The sequence below is a fragment of the Triturus cristatus genome, chromosome 1_2, assembly GCF_964204655.1.
Source record: "Triturus cristatus chromosome 1_2, aTriCri1.1, whole genome shotgun sequence".
In the NCBI taxonomy this organism is placed as follows: domain Eukaryota; kingdom Metazoa; phylum Chordata; class Amphibia; order Caudata; family Salamandridae; genus Triturus; species Triturus cristatus.
Window position 1 is genome coordinate 552,267,516 of NC_140580.1, and position 25,123 is coordinate 552,292,638.

Sequence of the window (25,123 nt, forward strand, 5' to 3'; positions counted from 1 at the left end):
TAAACTGCATGCTAAAGACCATGTGTGGTAAAGGCAGTTTTCCTGTTAAAGATGTTGAAAGACTTTCTGGCTTGGTCTTTATCCTAGAACCCACCAGTTATGTGAGTTTTCGGCTGATGCACGCTTTCCTTTGTGGATATTTTTACCCTTGAATTCATGTTGAAAAGTAGACCAGCCATGCATAGAATAATTTGCATTCATTGCTATGATTCCAACTTCAAGTTAGAGCGTAAGCCGCAACACCTCCTCATTAGTGGAAGCTACGACCCAATTGCGACTTTGCAAAAGTACTTCTTACATAACTCATTGACCTTACCGGTATGCGTCTGCATGGATGCCACACTATTATTCGCACTGGTGAGCCATTTTGTCTGATTTTAGTTCTGTGCCACTTTATGGCTTCTCATGGTTGAAATACTCTAAATCATGGCTACCCCTTTTTTCTTAGTTTTCAGTGCAGCTTGTTGGCAGCCCCTGCGGGTGGGTTCTGGTTGTTGGGCCCAGCACTTTGCTGAAGTGTAATCTTTGGTATCCTAGTTCTGATGAACCAAGCACGTTTGCTAAGCGTTGCTCTTTCCATGATTCTCTGAGACATAGAGCCCACTCCTGTGCGTCTTTGTTTCTTTTTCATCACAATTTATTACTGGACAACCCAGGAATAGGCCTTAGTCACCACCCCTTGCTCTTATACCTATTTCCAAATGGGCAATATCGTCTTCGAGCAAGGGTCATTTTTGGAGATGCTTTAGGAGCAGTCTCTTGGGTCTCCCATCCTGCATGAAGCACACGTAGAAACCATTTAATCGGACTCTTGAGTATTCCCAGCCTAAATCCAAAACATGTGCAAGTGTCAGATCCTCAGGCATCCATTCGTGCAAGGTTTCTCAGTCTTGGGTAGCCTTACATGTGAACATTCTCGGGTCTACCTCTCGATTCCACGCAGGATAGTTCTTTCTGTCCTACTGGTTTCTGTGTCCTCTCTTTTTCTAAGAGGACCACCTTTGCCAGGTCCCCATGGCTCAGTACACACTGCCTGCCTAATATAATCATTGACATAACGCACATCAACAAAATAATTCTTTCAAAACACACCATTGAGGACTGTTTGGCCACAGTGTTCTGCATCTTTTTTTTATTACATCGAGGAATAGGGGCTAGCAAAACCTGCTTCCTCCTCTTTGAAGATGCTCCTCACTACCAGCTAATGCATTCTCCTAACGTTGTCTGTCTGAGCAGACTGCTATTTGAAAAATGGTAATTCATTACAGCTCGCTTCCGAGGGCTATATCGGTTGTTAAAGGCCCTGAACCAGAGTTATGCAGCTCGGGCCTATAACCAAGGCGAGGGACTTTAGAAACAGGTATAGCCCGAGACAGAAGGGCTAAAAGGCTATTAGAAAATCCCACCCACTAAGGGTAGAATGTTCTAAATTAAAGAGGGGAAAAAGAGAAAGATAAACATTGTAATATTGGCGCTCAGTTTATACCACCCACTATAAGCCCGGAGCCACTCCATTGTCTTCAGTGGAGCTCAACATTCCAATGCTCTAATGAAGTAAATGTGCTCCTTACTCCAACGTTGTCCAACGCGGGCCACTATCAGCACAGGCATTGCATTGGTGGGCAGCAGATTTTATTAACCCAATAAACGCCTTGTCTGATTTGGCTGAAGTAGGAACATAGATTCTGTACAGCCGGCTCTGCTAGCCTACAGACAGTATGGCTGCCTACATAGTCTGTGCCTTGGGTTATATTTCATGAAAAATCAGGCTTTGATCCCTCTTGATGTAACTTGATGTATGAACAATGAAGAGGTTCTTATTTACTCCATCTTTAGAGTTTGTGTCTTAAATGAAATTGCTTGTGGCATTTTATACACATACTGTTGCCCTTGTTTACACTCTGCAGACACCGTAGACCAAAGGTATCGCTACACATATAGCAAGCAATTTTCAATATTGGAGTTAATCATTGTATTGCATGTCGAATGTGTAGTCGAGTAATATTTACATTATTTTCACAAGTGTTTTCTGATATTAGTTATAATATTGTTATGGTATTCAAAGAAATCGCAGATTCGTATGACAACTACCTGTTTACCTATTTAATGTTAGCTGGTTAATCCACTGGCTTGGCTGTACTCTTTTAACTAGGGCCCACATTTGCCCTTGGTTTGGTGGCAGAGTTGAGTAACTCAAACTCTGCATGCATGTATTTTGATTGGACTATTTACTGTAAAAGCAAATAAGTGACAGGCTTATGGGCTAGTAATCTGCACTTTGAGAAGTTAAGGAGGGACACACCTTTGCCTTGATTATGTTTCGGGACCTCTTCCCTTTCAGGATGTAATGGTGGTGGGAGAACCAACCCTCATGGGAGGTGAATTTGGGGATGAAGATGAGCGGCTGATCACACGACTGGAGAACACACAGTTTGACGCTGCCAATGGTATTGACGATGAAGACAGCTTCAACAACTCACCCGCCCTGGGTGCCAACAGCCCATGGAACAGCAAACCACCCTCAAGCCAAGAGAGCAAGTCAGAGAACCCAACTTCACAGGCATCGCAGTAAAAAATAAGGCCATGTAGGAGAAGTTGTTGTTGAGATTGGGGAAAGAAATGGGGTGGGGGGGAGACTCTGAAAAGCTGTAACGTATCTACCTGTAAATTAAAACAAACCAACTGCAAATAAAACTGCAAACCTGATAGAGGAAGGTGAGAGGTACTGTGGGATTCAGGACTGCAGGTGAGCTTGGAGATAAGGCTATCTTTAGCCGAATGCAAGGCTTGTCAAAGAAACCGAGAAAGAGCGAATTTTTGTGTGGCGGGAGTCTGTTAACTAGTGTCACAGTGGAGGCACTATTGGGAATCCTCCAGATTATCCTTGCACAAAACTGTCTGCTCCAGAAGTGTCTCCTCTACCCAAATTAGCACCCCGCAGGTCCATGTTTGCAAACTAATAAAGTTTGTCTTAATTATTATTTTCGGTGAACCATTCGTCGTTCCTTCAATTTCGGTGTTTTCAGTGTTTGAAGCAGAGCTAGAGCGAGGAAGAAATCTTTCCCCTACAAAACATTTCTTTTGTTTGTCTCTTTGTCTACATACATGTTTTATTCCTGTGTAAAAGGATATTATTTTATACTGACCACTATTAGGAAATGTACAGTAACTGGTAGATGCGAGGCGGCTCATTGAGAGACTGCCTCTTACTTAAATACCGTCTTCTAGTGGTATCCCTTTGAGCTTGTTAGAAGACACATTTCCACTGTCTCAAGGAATGGAGAAGGGTAATAGTATTCCCGTCAATACCTTTTTTTCCATGTCAAATGAGTATAAATTCCTCTCTTCAAATTCCTGGGACCTAAATTTGTACATCCATGTCTAAAGATGCCATGTATGTTAGATTTTTAACAGCAGAAATAACGGCTGCTTGGTTAGCAAGAGTGTAGTTTTTCTGTCTAGTGGTCCTTTGGACACAGGGGTATCATTGGGGACTAAACGTTCTGAATCCCCCTCCCCCTCTAAAGCTAAACATTAATTTGATGTGCACATCAGTTTCTGTAAAAAATACGCGAAAGCAGTCAGGAGCCTTCTGGTGACAACTTAACATTTTTGTCAGCTATTTTGTGAAATCACCAAGAAAAAACATGTATCCATGCTTATTTTAACTTTCTGAACCAAATTGTATGACTTTCTTGTAAAGAAGCGTTTTAAAAACAGAATTGGTCAAGATTAACTGTGTTAATGTGAAGTTATCTTTAGTGTTCCAACTTCTTTTGTACCATGTTTGTAGGAGGTTGTCCCGCTCCGCCTCACTCCACACATCCACCCAACAGGCTGGCACCCTTTCTAGCTGCTCTCTGCTGCACCTTGATAGCCTTGCAAGGCAGGAACACCCATCTCCTTTTCTCACAGTGGCCCTTTGGTTTATTGCGGTCCCATCTTCCCAGTACCTCCTTTGACATTATTGTTCTTGTTTTTAAATATTATTATTATTATTAAAAAAAAGTAAGTTAAAAAAAATAAGGTCACTGTCCTGATTTTGTACTGGCTTATTCTGTATCTCTGGGGGGTGGGTCTTGTTTTATACAGATCTGAAAGCTTCAAACCAAGGAGAGACTTTGCAAAGTTGCTTTTTAATCCTTCAAGCGAGACACAGACACATTTTATAAGTATTTTTTTCTTCTTTCCATAAATGTAAGCTTTTGTGCTTGTTATCTTTCCTCACCCCCTAATCCAGTTCCTCTTTGGTTTGTGTAGCCCCCGCTTGTGAATATACGCCCGGTAGAAGCAGTTTGTAATGCTGGTCCTATTGTGTTATCGTTAGAAGCAATGCATCCTTAGGTGTTTGGGGAAAAGAACAGTTATTCCCTTCCACCCTCTGGGTCTAATGCAAGTTTAAAATAAAAAGGCACAGGGAGTGGATGGGGCTGGGAGCAGCTATTGTCACCAGATATTCGTGCCATTTTCATGTTTGTAAGCTGGTACTGGGACTTTAACGTGTTGCAACCAAATGCTCCGTGGCCTCTAAGAGGGTCAGACACCTTTCACTTTTTTATTGTTCCTGGGCATTGCAGGTGTTTCAGAGAACCCCTGGGCCTGTACAATATATATATGTACATGTATATATTTTTGTTATTTGAAGGTACGATTTTAATCCTATTTCTTTTTAAATAATCTTGGTCTCTTTCTCTGTGTGAAATGGTGACGTGTAGACCCCACCCCCCCATCCAATCACCTTGTAGACTCTGCCAACATTGGAGTTACTCAAAGGAATTTTTCATTTGCATAGTCTGTGCCATTTGAGTCATGTACGGTACCAATAAAATGAGTTTTCATTTTCATGTTGTTCTCCTTGAATCATTAATTGCTGCTCCTCCAGCTTTCGAAGCCAAGCACCCTAAATAAACCAACACAAATAGCCACTCCTCCAGGTCTGGAAACCAAGCACCTTCAATCACCCTACACAAAGAGCAGCTCCTCAAGCTTTGGAAGCCAGACACCGTAAATAAACCAACACAGAGAGGGTGAGTGGGTCCTCATGCATACTCCAGTCAGGATATTTATGGCCCTCATCAACTCCTCAACAGTAAACAAAACAAAAAGAAAAAGGTCAGCAGAATGTCCTAATGGTAGTGCACTTAGTGATATCCCATCTGGGTATATTTTAATTTTCTCAGTCATATTGTTCCTCATTGCTGTACAGATTGTGATAGAAGTTTTAAAATTGATTGATAATTGGTTTTGTACCACCATCATCCACCCTCATTTGCTTAAGAAAATAAACAAACTTTTTTCCGCTTATATAGTAATGTATGCCCAAGCGATTCATTGTATCCATATATACAAGCAGACATAATAATGCAGTGGGTTATTTTTTCTTCTTCTGTCTTGCTAATCGTGCATGAAGGTTCAGTGTTTTTAAGTATATTTCTCTAATAGAAGTTGATTTGACTATTATTACATTAATAATATCAATTTTTAGCGTATATATTTGTTTCCTGATTTGTATAAACCCACCTGGTTCACTTTGATTTTTCGTGCTGGTATAACTGCATAGCACACTTCGGGATTGCCTTCACTGTATCCCACATGTCTGCTATACGAGCAGAATTCATATTGTGGTCCAGATATTCTTTTATTGCCTGCGCTACGTGTTCTTTATATGCATGATCTCCTAACAGTGACTGCTGAAATGTCAAGTATATCATATGCCTCCTATGATGTAGTGGTATGATTTGATGTAATTCTAGGAATATCAATATTAGTCTGTGGTAGAATATTGTGTGATACTAGAAAATGACCTTTCCGAGAATATTGCTTATGGGGATGTGAACAGCATATAAACACAGATTGTCCATTTTGTAGAGCAGTCCAAGCACTAGTTAGTCCCATGTTTCCTCACTAGCTTGCACACCTTTGTATGGTATTGGTGCATAGTATTTGGTGTGGAAAGCTGTGGAATGAAATGTTAGTTAGGTCTAGTTAGAGTACAGCTACTAATCAATCATTGTACTTGTAGAGCGCACTACCTACCCGTGAGGGTCTCAAGGCGCTGAGGGAGGGGGTGCTGCTACTGCTCGAAGAGCCAGGTCTTGAGGAGTCTTCTGAAGGTGAGCAGGTCTTGGGTCTGTCGAAGGTGGGTAGGGAGGGTGTTCCTGGTTTTGGCGGCGAGGGAGGAGAAGGATCTGCCGCCGGAGGCCGTTAGTTGGATGCGTGGGACAGCGGTGAGGGTGAGGCTGGCGGAGCGGAGCTGGTGGGTGGGGGTGTAGAAACTGAGTCTGCTGTTGAGGTAGGCTGGTCCGGTGGTGTAGAGTGCTTTGTGTGCGTGGGTGAGGAGCTTGAAGGTGATCCTCTTGTTGACGGGGAGCCAGTGTAGGTATCTCAGGTGGGGGGGTGATGTGGCTGCGGCGAGGGACATTGAGGATCAGTCAGGCGGAGGTGTTTTGGATGTGTTGCAGTCGTCGGTGGTGTTTGGCCGGGATTCCTGCATAGAGTGCGTTGCCATAGTTCAGCCTGCTGCTGACGAGGGCCTGTGTCGCTGTTCTTGTTTCGGTAGGGATCCACTTGTAGATCCTGCGGAGCATGGGGAGGGTGTTGTAGCAGGAGGAGGAGACGGCGTTGACCTGCTTTGACATGGAGAGGGAGGAGTCTAGGGTGATTCCTAGGTTGTGTGCGTGGTTGGTGGGTGTTGGTGCTGTTCCCAGCGTGGTCGGCCACCAGGAGTCGTCCCAGGCTGAGGGGGTGGGTCCGAGGATGAGGACCTCAGTCTTGTCCGAGTTCAGTTTCAGTCGGCTGCTCCTCATCCATTCGGTGACGGCCTTCATTCCCTCGTGGAGGTTGGTTTTGGCGGTGTGCGGGTCCTTGGTGACTAATAATGAATTAGTCTAATTTGCATGGAACTTCAAGGACATTTTTTGTTCATTAATTCTTGTTCATGACTCGAGAGATGTGTGATTCACTTTTTGACTTTGTATTTCAAGTACCCAGATAGTTTCTGCATCTCGTATGCCACTTCTATATACAGTATGATGAACACTATGCGTGAATGTTTTGACAGTCGCTCATGGGTTCCTAGATCTGGGATCTCTCATCATAAACGCATATTTGGTATTTGCTGTTCAAGGAAACCACAAAACGTCAGACTCTCATTAAGTGTGGTGAAGTTGGAGGAGTCAGTCTTGTTTTTTGATGTTCAAAATGCTAGCTGTAACTTGATAAATGAGTCTCAGGGAGGACTGAGAAACTTTATAAAGTTAATGGCTAGAAACCATCAACATTCTTCACAGTACCCTAAATTATTTTGGGAGCATGCTGGCATGATACGCTTCTCCTGCTCACTGTTACTTTTGCAGACATTTTGAACTATTACACCACACAGGCTCTGCACAAGGGGAGGAGGGTTTCACTAACTTGGATTTAGGCAGAGAGGGCACTGTGAGATTGCTTGGAGTAGGGCACACAAGAAATGCTGAACATATGGGTAGGGTAACTCCTGAGAACCTTTACTCCATTGGTTAAGGAGAGACCAAAAGCTGTTGCCAGACATAAATTTCGTCCCCAGTACCCTCCTCAGAACCTCAGGAATTTCAGAAGAAGACTGAAGCTTCTGTCCGAGACCCGAGAAGACCCCAGAACAGGACCTTCTCTCTTTTTTTTACCCTTAACAAAGAAGTGAACTCAAATGGTCATAAGACCAGTCTTGGTGATATTACAAGGACACAACAAGCTACAGAAGGCCATTTCTGAAGATTTCCATCTGACCAGTTCCAACTGAACCTGACGTGGACTCTGCCTGTGGTCTCTGCTGCTGTGATACCGGACTTCTTAAGTGCAAATCATAAAGTCCTTGAACCCTTGACTGGGCCTGGGTGGACTTTTCTTACCACCACTAAAAATCTGTGGCTTTGACACTTTTTGGCTCCAAAAACCAGTGGGGGACCGGGACAAAACCTGTCAAGCCGCAGGGCTGATCATTCAGGTTTACCTGCTCTGAGCTTTTCTGCAGCAGCAAATCCAATTCAGTTGGAACTCTCAGGCTATATCTGGCCTTATGGAGCTCTCTTCGGCTGCTGCCCTGTGCTCTCAGGAAATACAAGCTAAAAAAAAAGGTGAGGATAAAGAAATCATGATCGGGGGGGAAAGACATCAAAAAGTATCCAACCGGCGAGGGACCTTCCATGGCTGCTAGATTCAAATTTTGCCTTCCTAAAACCAACCGTTTCACCAACATTTTGTCCAGCGGCTTTCCAACACTTGTGGATCCCTCCTCTTCTACAGCTTGCCTGAATTCCCCACTTTGTAATTCCATTTATGAGACTAAGCCCCAAAGTAAATCCTCCCAACTGGGTTGAACCTGGTACCTTTATCCGACCCACGCTCCATTGAGGTCAGCCTCATATTGCGCCTAGGTTCCGATCTACCACAACTAGTTAACCATGGCTAGTGATTAACACTTTTTTTTAACTTAAAAAAGTAACTGTGAAAAATAGGAGTGGCGGTCTGACCACAGAGACTATCTTCCACTTCTCCTATTTTGCAGAGTCTTATGAGAATTATTAAAGGACGACAATTAGAATTGTCATTTTGATATTTGCCTTGAAAAATCTCTAGGCATGCCAGCCATATGGGCAAAACGCGTGTAGGCTGTTCCTTCGTTATCAGGCCTGAACTCTGATGATCACAATAAATACCGAAAAATACATGACTTTTGGATATTTGGACATTTCTTCTGAAAATCAAACTATAAACTTTTGGCACAATCTGTCTTTTTCACACTTCTCTCTTTCCGTCTGGTGGATTTTTAGGTTGTAGCCACCTGATAGGTTGTCCTGCTCTTAGATCACTAACTAGGGTCCTGTCCAGTTTACGTAAACACCACAAGCCTCACCCCTTATTAAACAAAACTATACTTAAAAATTTACCCAATCAGGTCTATGGTTCCCCAAATTATATTGTTGTCATTTTAGTGCATTTTATTTACTAAATTATTCTACATTTTTCTGAATTGGTTTGGGATTTTCATTCTGTTGTTGTCAGTGTTACTGTTTTTGTACAGCATAAATGCTTTACATAATGCCTCTAACTTAAGCCTGTCTGCTCCGTGCCGTAGCAACCGGGGGATTGAGCTCAGGATAATTTAGTGACTTTACTGGTTAATCCTGAAAAGCATTGTGCTTGTTGCTTAAGGTGGGTAGTCTCCCCCTTAACTAAAAACCCAATGTTCGAGGCATATGAGCTGCAGATTACACATTGTGCATAGATCGCCATCTGGTGTTTGGGCCGGATGTTTGCACTTGTTTTTGTCTTGGAAAGTCTTTGGAAGCCACGAGGTATGTGACTCCTCCTTTGGATCATAGTGCGCTTGGGCATCGGCTCCATCCTCAGATTGTTTTTTTCCGCCATCAGGCTCGGATGTGTTCTCGCGTTCCAGTTCGGAACCGTTAACGGTTTTCTTTCTCGAACGCGCAATCCTTCCCATCTCGACGGTATTGTTTTCGATCGCGTTTCCAGCCACACGCGACCCTTCAACTTCGAAGTCTTCGATTCCGGTCGTCGACCAAGGCCTTCGGGCCTACCCGGACCTCATGGAAAGGACGCCATTTAAAAAGTGTCCTCGATGTGGGTCGAAGTTTCCCCACACCGACCTACATGAGGTGTGCAACCTCTGCCTTTGACCAGAGCACGAGGCCAGAGACTGTCCAGCTTGTGCCTCCTTCGCCTCCAAAAAGACCATCCGGGACCGTCGAGCTCGAAGAGCAATGGCGCGCTCGTCCTCTTCGATCCCCGACGACATCTTTCAAGAGGGCGTCCATGTTTTGGAGCAGGGTCGAGTCGAGGAAGCAATCCTCAGTGCCTCCGAAGCAGATGATTCCGACGTCGAAGACATCACTCCAGCTCAAAGGGCCGTGAGTACATACGTCGACCCAGACCCACCCCCACCCCCCCTCCCCCGACACCATCAAAAAAGGCTTTGGTACCACCTCCACCTTCGGGCCCAGGTGCACGCCGAGACACTGCTTCCCATGCCCCGCCTTCGGGCCCGGTAAAGAAACCTAGTAAGCCTTTAGGCGACTTGGGCTCGAATCAGCCTACCCTCGGTAATGAAAAGCAACATCCGGCACCGAAGAAAAAGGCGTCATCGACCTCATCCACGCCGACCGCTGCTCCCACATCGAAGCACTCTGCGTCGAAGGCTAGCACCAGTTCCTCAGCACCGACAACACCCTCGGAGCCGACTAAAAAACGCCCGCCAATAGGCCCCGATACTTCCAAGCCAAAGACCTCGGAACCGAAAAAACAACAACCGGTTCCAACTGATAAAGACACTTCAAAACTATACGGTTCCAAGCCTAGAACTGCTACCGAGTCGACGCCCAAAAAACTTATGGCACCAAAGCCCTCGGCTCCGAAAGATCGGTCTCCCACAGATGAACTGTTTCGTCCAAATCCTACCCAAAAGACTTTAATGAAAGACCCTAAGACTGGTCATTTAATGCTCCGCATCAAGAAAAGACAACTAGAAATGCCTGTGCCCGCACCGCCACCAAAGAAGAGAGACTTTGCTACCTCTCCATTGCGGATTCCTTCTCCTCTTCCTGCTCCTCTTCCTCTTCCTCCACCACACCACTCTCCCACACCATCACCTACCCCAATTGATGATGATGATGACACCTCAGATGATGCAGGGGGAGGTGCGGACGATCAACCCCTTGGGGACCCTACTCCTACTGGCTCCCCTGACCCCTGGGATGATTAGAGTGCCCCAGATATGTCCCTTACACCCCACAAGATGATATTTATCCCTCCAGGCCTCACCCCCCCCCCCCCCCACCCCCGAGGACAATATTAGATTCAACCAGCTCCTTCAAAGAGCTGCCCAATACCACGGGATGGCCCTGCATACAGAGCCACTAGAGGAGGATTTTCTTATGGAGGCCTTTGACCTCAACACTGCCCATGCTTAAAGGGGTCATTAAGCAAGCATCAGAGATCTTTAAAGACCAGGTCACGGCTCGGGTCATCAACCCAAGAATAGAAAAGAAATATAAAGCTGCCCCTACTGACGCAGTATACATTAAGGGCCCCGCACCACTAGACTCCCTGCTAGTCTCTAATGCCAGGAAGTGAGCGAATTCCCAAACGTCCGGTGACGCACCACCACCAGACAAGGAATCAAAACTCCTAGACGCCTCTGGCAATCGCACAGCGTCTTAGGCAGCAAATATTTGGCGCATTGCTAACACCCAAGCACTCCTAGCCAGGTATGACAGGGCACATTATGACAAGCTTGAGTCCATAATGCAGCACCCCCCTGACCAATACAAAAACAGGGCCAGTGAACTAATCCAAGAGGGTAAGACCGTCACTAACACCTCCATCAGCTGTGCCCTAGATGCAGCAGATACCACCTCAAGGGCAATCAACACCAGTGTCCTTTTGCGCAGGCATGCCTGGTTATGTATATCGGGTTTTAAACCCGAAGTACAGAGTTCTATACTCCTAGCCTTAAAAGCATTTAAAAAACAAATATCAGGCAAGACTGTCTTAGTCCGAACCGACAACATGACAGCCATGTATTATATCCAAAAACAAGGTGGGACACACACTTTGCAGCTCTCTCAGCTTGCACAGAGCATATGGAGGTGGGCTATACCTCAGAACATTTTTCACCTAGCCCAACATGTCCCAGGAGTCCAAAATACAATAGCCGATCTCTTGAGCCGTCAAAAAGAACAAATCCACGAGTGGGAGCTTCATCCACAAGTTCTTCAACCATTTTTTCAGGTCTGGGGGCAACCACAGATAGACCTCTTCGCCACCCAAGAAAACGCCAAATGCCCATTCTTCGCTGCCAGGTATCCTCACCCATTGTCCAAAGGCAATGCGATATGGATGAACTGGTCAGGCAGATTTGCGTACGCTTTTCCGCCTCTCCCACTCATTCCACTAGTGGTGCGCAAACTACAGCAACACTCATTAACGCTCATCCTAGTTGCTCCAACTCGGGCCAGACAGCCATGGTACACCACACTGCTGGAACTCTCAGTAGTTCTGCACCAAAAACGACACCTCTGTCCACGCCTCTTTACCCAGAACCACGGAGAGATCCAACACCCAGACCCAGCTCAGCTCAACCTAACGATCTGGCTCCTGAAGTCCTAGAATTTGGTTACCTTAACCTTCCTCCTGACTGTATGAACGTCATCAAAGAAGCTAGACAGCCTACCACTAGAGCATGCTATGCAGCCAAGTGGGAAACATTCGTAGTATACTGCCATAACAACAACACTAATCACCTAGATGTGTCTATCCAACACATCATAGGCTACTTACTACACCTCCAAAGATGCAACCTAGCCTATACCTCTATCAGATTGCATCTTGCTGCCATAGTAGCATATGTACAAAATAGACAGCATCTCTAACTTTTCAGTGTACCTGCCATAAAACCCTTTATGGAGGGACTCAAGAGAATAATTCCCCCCAGAGTACCACCTTCCCCTGTGTGGAATTTGAACATGGTTCTCATAAGACTAATGGGGCCTCCATTTGAACCGCTACATAAATGTGAGCTACAATTCTTAACATGGAAAACTGCTTTCCTCGTAACCATTACTTCTCTACGAAGAGTTTGTGAACTACAAGCACTAACCATTCAAGAACCCTTTCTCCAGATGCATCTTAATAAAGTTGTTCTCCGAACTAATCCTAAATTCCTCCCTAAAGTCATTTCTCCCTTCCACCTCAATCAATCTGTGGAGCTGCCTGTATTCTTCTCGCAGCCACAAACAGTCGCCGAAAGAGCTCTTCACACCTTAGATGTCAAAAGAGCACTGCTGTACTACATAGAGAGAACAAAACCCTTTTGTAAGACCAAACAACTATTCGTGTCTTTCTTACCACCACACAAAGGCAACCCCATATCAAAATCTGAGATAGCTAGGTGGATTGTCAAATGCATACAGACTTGTTACCACAAAGCAAAACGTACATTATCTGTTCCTCCTAAAGCCCACTCTACACGAAAGATAGGGGCTTCAATGGCATTTTTAGTAAACATTCCTTTAGATGATATCTGCAGAGCAGCTACATGGTCTACACCGCACACATTCACAAAACACTATTGTGTCTGTGCAAACTAAACAACAGGCTAGTAAGGGCCAGGCTGTACTCAAAACACTATTTCAAACTACTGCAACAGATACTGGTGGTCGCCGCTAGGAGTGGATACTGCTTAACAATCTATGCACTGTGTGTAATCTGCAGCTCATATGCCTCAAACGGAATATGCTACTTACCAGTATGCATCTGTTCTTGGCATGTAGAGCTTCAGATCTACACACGCCCACCCGCCTCCTTTTATCTGTTCCAGTATTATCTTACTTAGATACACCACACATGGACATGTTTCCTGTTTCTTACTAAGCTCCATCATTTCCCTGCTGGCGAAAAACAATCTGAGTATGGAGCCGATGCCCATGCGCACTATGATCCAAAGGAGGAGTGACATACCTTGTGACTTCCAAAGACTTTCCAAGACAAAAAAAAGTGCAAACATCCGGGCCCAACACCAGATGGCGATCTATGCACAGTGTGTAGATCTGCAGCTCTTCATGCCAAGAACAGATGCATACTGGTAAGTAGCATATTCCTTCTTATATTTGCCATCTTTTTAAGTATTACAGCAAGGAAATAGTGGACAGAGCACAGAAATACCTAAATGTCCATGCCCCAAAAAAGAAAAAATGAGAGAAAAAGGACTACTAATACCAACTACTAGATGGCAGAATAATAATGCACAGCATGTGAATCCCGAAAATTCTTCAAACTGCAAAACTACTCCTACAGGTAAGAAATAATTTAGTTCCACAAGCCTCTCACTTGCAGCAAGTGGCAAATGAAATTCAAAGAGCCGAAGAAGCGATAGGTTTACAGTCTGAAGTTGAGCTTAAAAGCTCCTACACATCCTTGGCACAGCTAATATTCAGAGTAAAAAAACAGCCAATTTTGAGGCTCAGCCACTCAAAAAAGTTTCTGATGCCATGGATCAGCTCAATTTGGCACACTCTTCCAATGACTACTAACTAACACATCCTTCAAGATCACCAAAGCCCACACAATGTTTCAATTTCACAAAGATGGCTAAAGATGCAGTGCATTTAAACAAACCTCAAGGATGTAGTGATTACAATGTAGAAATGGATGGTGCCGACTGTTGCCACTTCTGCTTTAGCACACTTTTTTGTATTGGCATTTCTGAAGTAGTAAAAGCTGTACTCTTAATTGTATTAATTGATCTTTGTAACACAGCACAGCTTGTCTAATATATACACCTTTGAATCTCATTTATGCCAAAACAGTCATGCCTATCAATCAGAATACAATTTAATATATTTTTAGACATGTTGCACAGCAGAGTGATTCCTCCCTTAGTCCACAATGCACATAGGCACAACTGCCTTTTAGATTGTTTGTTTTCTCCTATTGGGTTTGCACGCGTTTAGTTCTGGTTCAGAGGCCAACATGTTTCTCATGCTGATTTCGTGCCCAGCTATTACCCTTCGGGTCTGGCAACCAGGAACAATCACCATGCCTGTTTCTCAAGATGGGAAATCACTTTTTCCACCCTTGACCGAGACTAATCAGCTTGATACCCGGATTGATGGCACCCAGCCTTCTATGTCTCTGCCCTCCGCAGCCAAGGAGGACTTTGTCTCAGATGGTGTAATGCCAAGAATTTCTGGGTCAACCAACATGGCGTCTGCAGTCTCTTCCTCTATCCTGATGATAATGAGTCGAATTGTAACACATGCCTCACTGTACATTGCAAGAAGACATTTCAGTAGCAGAGGGAAAGGCACTGGGCACACTAAAAAATGCAGTGTGGTTGTTATCCCAGACATCTTCAGTGAGTAGGATCTGCTCGTCATCGAAGAGGAGGAGACAAGCATAGCTATGAGCCATTATCCCAGAGTGCCTCTTACGGAGAAGCAGTAAACCTTTCGACATCTGCACTGATGGGGCCATGCAGCAAGAAGCCACAGAGGCCCGTTAGTATGCCCCTGAGCCATGCCCAGTTAAAAAACTTTACACCGAAGCATAGCACCACTTTAATCTGCCGTGCATTGATCCCAGAGCAGACCACCGCTTTCTGCCTCTGGCAGACCACCGCTTTCTGGCTCCTGTTGACAGTGAGGCAAGGCTTCAGAGTCTGAGGCACCATTCGTCAAAGGCACTAAGCCTCCAACTTTGGAGCTAAATGTGGCATAGAGTGTGCCTTTTAAACAGGACACCAAGTCGATCTGAGGGTTCCTTCGACTGACCTCCGAGGCTTCCATCTTCATGAGACTGACAGAAGAACTTGACTCCTGACAAGTGTCTCTTCATCTATCACGAAATAGGCATGATTTTGGCTATACCACCTCCACCAAAGTCATCCAGCAAATTAGTTTTCATAATCTATTTTTTTTGTTTTTTTTTAATTGAGGCTAACCGTTGAAGAGCAGCTTGCCTTTGTGACACCTTAACACCCAGTGGCCAAGAGAAATTAGGACCAGGCTACAAGTCCTCTTCCACAAACATTCATAACAAAGCATTCACCACCTACTCCACCACCACAGTCCTACTCGCCACAACCATGTTCAGTCTCGCCACCACCTTCACCTGAATTCCCGTAAAGATCACTCCATTCTCTTTCAGTCCCAGGCATACGGAGGGAGACCCTATACTTCACCATTGGTGAAAGAGATTGGGATGAGCTATGTGACTACCATTTTCACTCCTCCCCCACCTCCGCCACTCAAAGGGCAGAATCTAGAGCACCACATAGCCAACCCATCCCTGCCGGATGATGTTATGGCACACTGTGCCTTCACTCAGAGCCATTCACCATCCTAAAGTCTCCATGTACGTACAAGAGGATGAAGACGACTGTCTGGTGGAGACCCTCTTAAAGACTGAATGTAGTGTGCAATTCTTGCCCCATCTCAAGGGTATGCTCTAGTCCACCCCAACCCTATTAAAGATCCAGTCAAAGCTGTCCCATTCCCTTGTGAAGAAGTAGTGCGTCTCCCAGTGACATTCTCTACGGGAAAGTCTCTCCAGACTCTTTGGTGGTACATACCGCCAGAAGGAGGGCCTCTGCAACATGAGACTTCCCACTCCCAGATCAAGAAAGCAAATGCCTCAATGCCACTGACAAACGTGTAGCAGGTGGCGCGACCAATAGCACATTGCTAATTTGATGGATCTACTGTCGAGGTATGACCGGTTTGATTGGGTGGAGAGAGACGCACTCCTAAAGCACCTCCCTGATGCCAACTAAAAAAGCGGTGATGAGTAGTTTAATGATGGGAAAATTACCTCCAAAGCAAATATCATCTATGCCCTAGATGCCACAGACCCTACCTCATACAGCATAAACACCCGTTTCCTGCTCCGCAGGCACTCATTGATTCGCATCTCGGGATTTAAACCACAGGTTCAGTAATGCCTCAACAGCCCATTCAATGGGGAACATCTTTTTGGTTCCCAAGTGGATTAGGTGGTGTAGAAAATAAAAAAAGATACTTACTGCGCAGAGGCTATGGGTGCCTTCCAGCCTACCCCAAGGGGCAATTTTCGTAGACAGCAGCCTAGTTGCTTGGGCATAACCACGCCTTTAAGTCTGCCCCAATTAGTACATCCTGTCAGCGCACTCCATATGACAAACTTGCAGGATATCATTCTGTTGCTCCAGAAGCACCTGCACTTCTTTCATTTGGAAGGGGTGGTACCAGCACTTTTCAGCACTGCCCCTATGCTTTTAATGGGAGAGGACTGGCATTTTCAGCAGCAAACCGGTTCTATGGGACAAGGAGCACCTGCACTTCTGTACTTTCATTTCAAGCACTAGTTACTGGAAATGTCAATCAGTCCATACGATACGAGAAACTCCGATTAGTTCAGAACTTCTTATAGCAACTCAGCAACATTGGATACCCAGATCCCAAGCAGTTAAACCTAGTGTTCTGGCACCTGAGGTTGGATACCTACATCTTCAAGAGGGCAGTATAGGCGATCCTACGAGATGCACATAGGCCCACTACTTGTGCATGCAAGGCAGCCAAGTGGATAAGGTTTGTCCATTGCTGTTACTCTCTAAGCAGTTAGACACCAATTCAAAGTTCAGGCCCAGGACATCATTTCTTACCTTTTACATCTTCAGAAGGTAGCTTTGGCATACATCTTTTATTTGCCCCCATTTAGCAGCCATAGCTTTTTATGTGCAGAACAGAGAAACGCGCCTCTCTTTTTATAATTAGTGTAGTCAAGGAGGGTCTCCAAAGGGAGATACACTCAAGAACACATCCATTGCCTGTGTGGAACCTTAATGTGGCTCTCTAATGCCTCATGGGGCTGCTTTAATAATTCCTCTCATGCAACTTGCAGTTTGGCAGCATGAAATCTCTTCTTGATTCACATGCTTTGCACAAATCTGCCATCGAGTGGTTGGGTCTGAAAGTGTTCCTAGTGTTCTCTAAGTTTTCTTAAATTTGTGGTTAGGATCGACGTGCAGAGTCCTAATGACTTCAGCTGTTAACCCACAATGCCCATGTACATGCCCACCATTTTTGATTCTAGTTTTCTGCTGTTTGGTACAGAGGTGTATTGGAAGTCTTCCGACCTTTTTTGACAGAACTTGTTGAGTCCCTGAACAATTTTCTAAAGCAGTCTAAGGAACAGAGAATGCAGCTGGAGAGAATTTTGGGGGGCGGTTTGCAGAAGGGATCTGCTTTCAGAGAATGTGTGTTTTTTTAGTCCAAGTAGAATCTCTGGGGTTCCTCAATGCTATTTTAGAGTATGAGCACGCTCTTCAAATTTTGTCCAAATTGCCACCGAAAGTTTGCCTTAAACAATGAACGGCCAAGCTGCATGTTCTGTTTGCTACAAGACCACAAGTCGGAGGACTGTGTCCTATGCTTGTGGAGAGGTGTGGCTCACTGGTTAGAGGCGGCAGACCCGTAAGCAGAGAATCGGCCAGGGACCAGGGTTCAATTCCCGACGCGGCAGGGTCGTGGACCAGGGTCAAAACGGACTCGATAATTCTCGCCTCGGTACCTACTCTAACCAGGAACACACTAGGCAACTCTGGGCATTAAGCTTGCCTCATCCCTACAACGGCCCCCCACAGACGCCGGGGATGCCTGGTTTCACCTTGGAGATACCCAGAAAAGGACCATCTCACAGGGATAGCCAGGACGGGTTCCCCAGCGGTCTACAGCGCCGGGACGCCCTGTTGCTGGGGCAGCTGTGCGCTTTACAAGTCTACAACATTTATGCTTGTATTTTAAGCCAAAAACAGTAGTCGTCCATGGGCACAAAATGCTTTGAGCACACTGTGCAAGCACAGAAATGATGGGCATGTCGGAAATGGAAAGGCAAAGAAGGGATGCTCTATCGATGGAGGAACTGGGCTTCTCCAATAACAAGTAAGTGGCGTAGGAGGCCCACGTGGAACACCAAGGCACCACACAAGATTTTTGAAATCGTAAAAACTCAGTGTAAATACCCCACACCCTCAGTGCCACATGCCCCAAAACAATCTGATCCATCGAAAGACTAAACAGTCAAGCATAGGCCCAAGACGCCGCAGCCTGGTTCTTCGAGCAATGCCTCGGTCAGGTAAGGGGAAGCCATCAACACGAGGAAAGTAGCAGTCGAAGGAGCTTAGAGCACTTCCCAAGCTACTAGGAAAGCAAAACTCACCTGGAAGGACACGTTGAAAGGCAGCGCCTCGGTTTACAACGAAAATCAACCGGCAAAAGGAAAAGAGGGACGGGCACCCTCGAAGGAAAAGGCTCAGGAGAAGCCTAATCCTCCGGATGTTGAGAAAAAGAAAAGGACTTTGGAGACCGAAATAGAGACTCTTATGAGGAAAAGGAAGGCATTGGAATAATCCATAAATCCATTCAAAAAATCTCAACCAACAGGCCGTAAAAGAAGCCTACAGTACGCTAGCAGAGGAACAGGAAGAAATCACAGAAGAGGGACAGGACATGGAGGTAGGAGAAGAGGAGGAAAGTCTTTGGAGCTGACCCCGACAATAAAGAAATGGAGCGATATGTTATGGGAAGATGTTGAGACACTCTCCCTTGGAGGAGGTAGAATCTTATTCTTCAGGGCCGTCTGCCCCCAGTGATATCACTACATACTAACTTGTGGTAAAAAAGGCAGGTGAGGCCTTTGGGGTAGAGATGGAAGTAGAACAGGAGGAGACCTGTTTAATCCTCGAGGCACTTCTACCCTGACACACCTATCGGAGGGACCAATATTTCCCCCTGCTCCCTAGCATTATACTGTCCGGTAAGGAAGTTTTCACGAAACCAGCAACATCCAAGCCAGTTACACCACAGATAGAGAGACAATACAGAGCCTCAACACAGGACTCTACATTTATAGAGGGAGAGTAAAACTACAGAGCCTCAACACAAGACCCTACGTTTATAGAGGGAGAGTAAAAATACAAAGCCTCAACACAGGACCCTACGTTTATAGAGGGAGAGTAAAACTACAGAGCCTCAACACAGGACCCTACAATTATAGAGGGGCATGTAGAATCAGACTTGCTGGTTGTCACCACAGCAAGCAAGAAAAGAACTGTCTCCAGCATCCTTCGGACAACAACCAGATGAAGAAAGTAAAAGAATGGAGAAAGGAAGATGGAGAGAGCTGCTGTGGTGAATTTCCAATTCCAGTGCCGTAGACATGCTCACCAATACTGGGAGGCAATGGAAGACCTTATGTCACATCTCCATGAAGAATTCCATAACAGAGCATCATTATGGGGGGGGAAAATTGCAAATGTAGTCCTAAAGTCAACCTTCAATGCTGCTCATACAGCAAATAGGCAGCCAGCTATGGTGACAGGCTGAGAGACGCATGCCTGTGCATCTCCGGGTATAAACCCGAGGTGCAATCTTCAATCGGGGATAGACCAAGTGCCTGAGGATTTGAAGAGTGCAGATAAACCTGCCAAAACAATGGGGGCACTTCAGGTCTTTAGACCTTTCTTTATAAGAGGCCCCTTTCAAGATAAGACAGGACAAGGAAGACAAATGTTTGCTTTACAGAGAACTTCCCATTTCAAGGGGCTGGAAACTCCTGAAGCTCTGCCTCCGCTTCGATCATCGCCTCCCCCCCCCCCCCCCCCCCCATCACACCGCACCTGTAAGGGCTAGAATAAAGGACTTCCTAGAAAACTGGGACACCATTTCCACAGACAAGTGAGTTGTAAATATCATTAATTTCGGATATTGTAAAGACTACATACAGAAACTACCAACAAAGCAACCAAATTATCAACACTACAAAAAGGACCAGCTTCAAGTCCTACGTAGAGAGGTCCAGGATCTCCTAGCAAACAATGCTGTTGAAAAAGTACCAAGAGTGAGAGAAGCACATGTGTACTCAATTTGTTTTATTGTACCAAAGATAGACCTAACTATGCGCTTCGTAAAATAACTTTATAAAGCACAAAGATTTCAAATGACTACATTGCCAGAAGTAATCCTTTGCTAGATAAACAGGACTACTTTGCAACTATAGATCCCAAAGATGCCTACATACTTCCATATACCTATTCACATAGCACACAGAAAATACCTCAGATTTGTACTGGAAGGGGAACATTACTAATTCAAGGTCCTGTCCTTCGGAATAAATTCTGCACCAACAGCCGTCACCAACACACTGGCAGTGGTAGCCGCACACCTCAGGAGGACGGGCATACATGTCTACCCATATTTAGGCGATTGGCTGGCCAAAGCAGACACCCTAAAAATTTACCAGGCGATCGTGACGAGGGTAGTGTCCCTTCTGTACATTCTGGTATTTACAGTAATTTGGGAAAAATAGTCCAGGAACCCAGAAAACATTCCTGGGAGTGGACCTCAACAAGTAATTAGTAAAGGCTTCCCCTACAGCACAAAGTGTGCAGACCATTCCTGCTCAAATTCTCATGTACCAAATGTCACAATCTCAGACAGTGAGGAAGGTAATTTATTGGTTGTATCAGACCTGGTCAGCAAAGAATTGATGTGATGGAATGCAGTGAACATGCTCAAGGGAAGGCCTTTCAAAGTTCCCCTACTGCAAGCCATTGCCATGGATGCCTCAATGGTGGGCTAGGAAGCACACATGGCCACACTAAGAGTAAGTGGGTATTGTTGCAGCAGGACTCCACAAAATAAATCAATTTCCTGGAATTAAAGACAGTATTCCTAGCTCTGAGAGCTTCCTAAAGTCAGATCAGGGGGAAACTGTACCAATCCTGAATGACAATACCACAGCAATGTTGTAAATCAACAAGTGTGTGTTTGTGTGTGTGGGGGGGGGGCGGCATTATCACACCTACTTTACTAGTTAGCCCAGAACATTTGAAAATGGGACATAGCAGAACAGATATCATTCCTAGCGAAGTATGTCCCCGAAGTAGAAAATGTTCAAGCAGGCGGCAAAATCAGACAAACCTCACTCACGAATGGGAGGTAAAACAGTCTATAGTGGGCAAAATTTTCAGTCTATGGGGAGCACCAGACCTAGACCTTACTAACCATGGTTCTTACAACTAACTGTCGAAACAACAGCAAATGGGTCTGCCAATGAACAAACCTACCCTAACCATGTAGCAGGGACGGGTATTACATCCACACTCAGGGGAGATACAATTGACAGCATGGTTCTTGAATTAGCAGAATTTGAACACCTGCATCTACCGAAGGGGACACTACGAAATATCAAGAAGGTCCGTAGATTGACTACCAGGATGTGTTGTGCACTGAAATGGAAAAGATATGTTACCTGGTGTAAATCAAAACAATTGTAAGATACGATCCATTAGTGCTCTGTTAAAGTCTAGTATTTGATCTATCTATCAAAATGTACATATGCCTTGAGAAGAAAACATTTAGCAGCCGTTTCAGAATACCTAAAGGGCCTACACATACAGAACATATTTTCAAGTCCGTTGATCAAAAGGTTTATGTAAGGGGTAAAAAGACTTTCCAGCAATATAGCTTAGTGTTGATGTTGGCAGGGTTGATGAAGGCACCTTTTGAGCCAATGCATAAAGCCACGCTCGGACACCTTATGCTAAAAATCACAATTTTTAGTTTCTATATTGTCTCTCAGGACAGTAAGTGAGATTCAGGCCCTAACACTGCGGTAACTTTACTTAGTCATACACAGTGATAAGGTGATTATGAGGACACAAAAAGTTCTTACCTAAAGTTATTTCTCTTTTTCACATAAGTCAGACTATCACTATACTAGCTTTCTTTCAAAAAAGCTACAAATGCAGTAGAAAGAAGCCTACACACCTTAGATGTTAGGAGAGCAATCATAAACTACATGCAAGCGAACCACGGCATCAGGAAAACGCAACAGTTCTTTGTGAGCCATTCAGTCCAAGTCTTTGGAACAGTGGTCTCTAAAAATACTGTTGCAAGATGGATTGTACAAACTATCCAGCAAACAAACACACCTTTACTTTACAAACCAAAGGCACCATTTACTAGGGAAAAAATGGGCTGCGATGGGCTTTACAGCAAACCTCTCCATTCAGGGGCTATGGAAAGCTGCAACTTGGTCCTTGCAGCATATGTTTACTAAACATTACTGTGTGAACTTGCATTCACGCAAAGAGGTGGAGGTGGGACAGGAGGTTCTAAGGATTATTTGTGCTTCCACTCCTGCTAACCACCACAATGCATGTGAATCTAGAAGAGATTTCATGCTGCGAAAGAAACTAGTTAACTTACTTTTAATTATATTTTTGCAGCTTGAAACTCTTCTAGATTCACTTGCGACCCTTCTCGCCTCCCCCTAGCAGTAGGTTTGTTGCAAGAGTAATTACAAAAGAATCTAAAATTTGGTCATGTACATGGGTATTGTGGGATTATGGAAGATGTCATAGGGACAACCCTCCCCGCCCGCTCTTCCCCATGTCGACCCCAAACGGAAACTTAAGAAAACTTTGAGAACACTATGATCATCTCCAAAACCAACCAGTAGATGTCAGGATTGTGCAAAGCATGTGAATCTAGAAGAGTTTCAAGATGAAAAACTATAATTGCAGACAAATAACTGGCTTCTTCCTTTCTTGCAAATAGTCCTTTCTTGTAGCTATAGTGTCACTCAGGCACATCAGTGAGTTACAAGCTCTTGCTATTTGAAAAACATTCATTCAGGTGCGCAAGGACAAAGGTAGTCCTTGGTTCCAATCCCAATTCCTTACCTTTAGTAGTCTGATCTGTTCACATTAACCAAACTATTGAGTTGCCTGTAGTCTTTTCACCACCTGATTCTGTAAAGGAAAGAGCATTCCACACTTCAGATGTTAAACAGGTACGCGTACAGTATTGATGGTACTTAGCTTTTCCTTAGGGCTAGCCAACATATCGTTACTTTTTCTAACCCTACAAGGATCACCCTATTTCTAAAGCAGGTATCACAAATGCACCCAAACTTGATACGCCAAGGATAAACGTGTACTCCTTGCAATGTTCAGTGCTCACTACTCATAAAAAGAGAGCCACCATGGCTGTCTTAGACAACATCCCATTAGCTGATATTGGCAAAACAGCTTTTTAGTAAACACCAGACATGTTCACAAAGAATTACTATGTAGTCATACTAGCTTGTCAACAAGGTATGATTGGCAAAAATATATTAAGGACTTTGCTTCAAACATCTGCATTATCTGACCACTAGCCACTGCTAGGAGAAAAATGGTTTACCGTGTATGTAAAGCATATGCATGCTATGAACGCAAAATGTTACTTACCCTGTAAGCATCATTTCACAGCGTGTGGTGCTGGAGGTTCACATGCACCTACCTCCCTCCCTGAAGCCAGCAGATGTTTTTTTTGTACTCCAGTACAAATCAATTAACAATGCATAGGACACGTTTAGTTACTCTCACTCTACACTCAATCTCAATTTCAACTTTTACCCACTGAGCGAAAAACGATCTAAGGCGTAGTCGGTGTCCATGCACATCGTGGAGTAAAGAAGGGAGTTGCTCAACATCCAGAGTGTGAAAGCTTCTTTAAAAAAACAAAAAACATATGTCTGAGCCCAACAGTTCATTGCAGGAGCATGCAAGCCATGTTAATCTACAGCACTTCTCATTACAAGCAAGTGCTTACAGGGTGAACATCTCCTTTCCAAAACATCTTTTGCACAATCACTTTTCAAAAACACCTCTCAATATCTTTATTTTTCTATGTAGTGCATTATTTTGTCCAAAACATCTTTTCATGCATTTCAGCCTTCCCTGAACATCTTTTTATTACATTTTATTTTTTGTATGTAAATCTGTTTACATAATTATTTCTATACACGCACACATTTATAACTATAACGCCAAACTAGCCCCCTTAATTTATATATTTGATTTTTATATATTTTTATATTGCTAAAGTATTTTTATTTATTTTCTAGGGGGTATATATATTATTTGTTTCCCTCATATCTCTTTATAGTTATATATATCATGTATAGCTGTAGATACACATGCTCTGCATACTACTGCCAACAAGTGTTGTCTAGAATTTGCAGCTTGTTTTTCTCCTTGGAAATTTTAGTCCATCTATCTGCCTCGACACAGAGCACTGAAAGTCTGCGACACCTGCCTTGCCTTCTGCTGCTAAGACCCAAGAGGGAGAGAAGGTAAGTGCACTCCAAGTTATCTGCGACTCCTGTTATTTTTGACACTGCAGAGATACCTGTCTCGGAGGAGGACGTGGCGGGCCTTTCCAACACTCCCTCGGCCTGGTGCAGAAAGAACTCGAGGGTCGCTTCTCTGAGACCACCGACATTGAGTAAGAGACTGAATTCCTCAATTCAGCACCACGACAGGCAACAATTTCGGGACCGAAGACCAAAGTTACATCTCACACAACTGCTGCTCCTCAAGGTCAGTTAAATGACTAATGGCCACGAAAGGAAGTGTGGTATTGAGCCCAGAGCCGAGCCAGAAGAGGCCAAAATCTTCAAGGTCCAACCCACCAGAGGTTGACTCGAAATCCAGCAAAGCTAAGGGCTCTGACCCTCCTCCTGCTCTGTCACCAGCTCTCCG

At 44.5% G+C, this 25,123-nt stretch overlaps 1 protein-coding gene across 14 annotated transcripts in view; it reads left to right on the forward strand.

The window, feature by feature from the left end:
• Positions 1-4,844, forward strand: part of LDB1 (LIM domain binding 1) — a 390,551-nt gene extending 385,707 nt beyond the window's left edge. For all 14 annotated transcript variants that reach the window (XM_085606437.1, XM_085606422.1, XM_085606423.1 and 11 more), the window contains one exon: positions 2,342-4,844. In XM_085606437.1, coding sequence (XP_085462563.1) covers positions 2,342-2,572 — 231 coding nt within the window. In that variant the 3' untranslated portion in view covers positions 2,573-4,844. The remainder of the gene's footprint in view (positions 1-2,341) is intronic.
• The last annotated feature ends 20,279 nt before the right edge of the window (positions 4,845-25,123 follow it).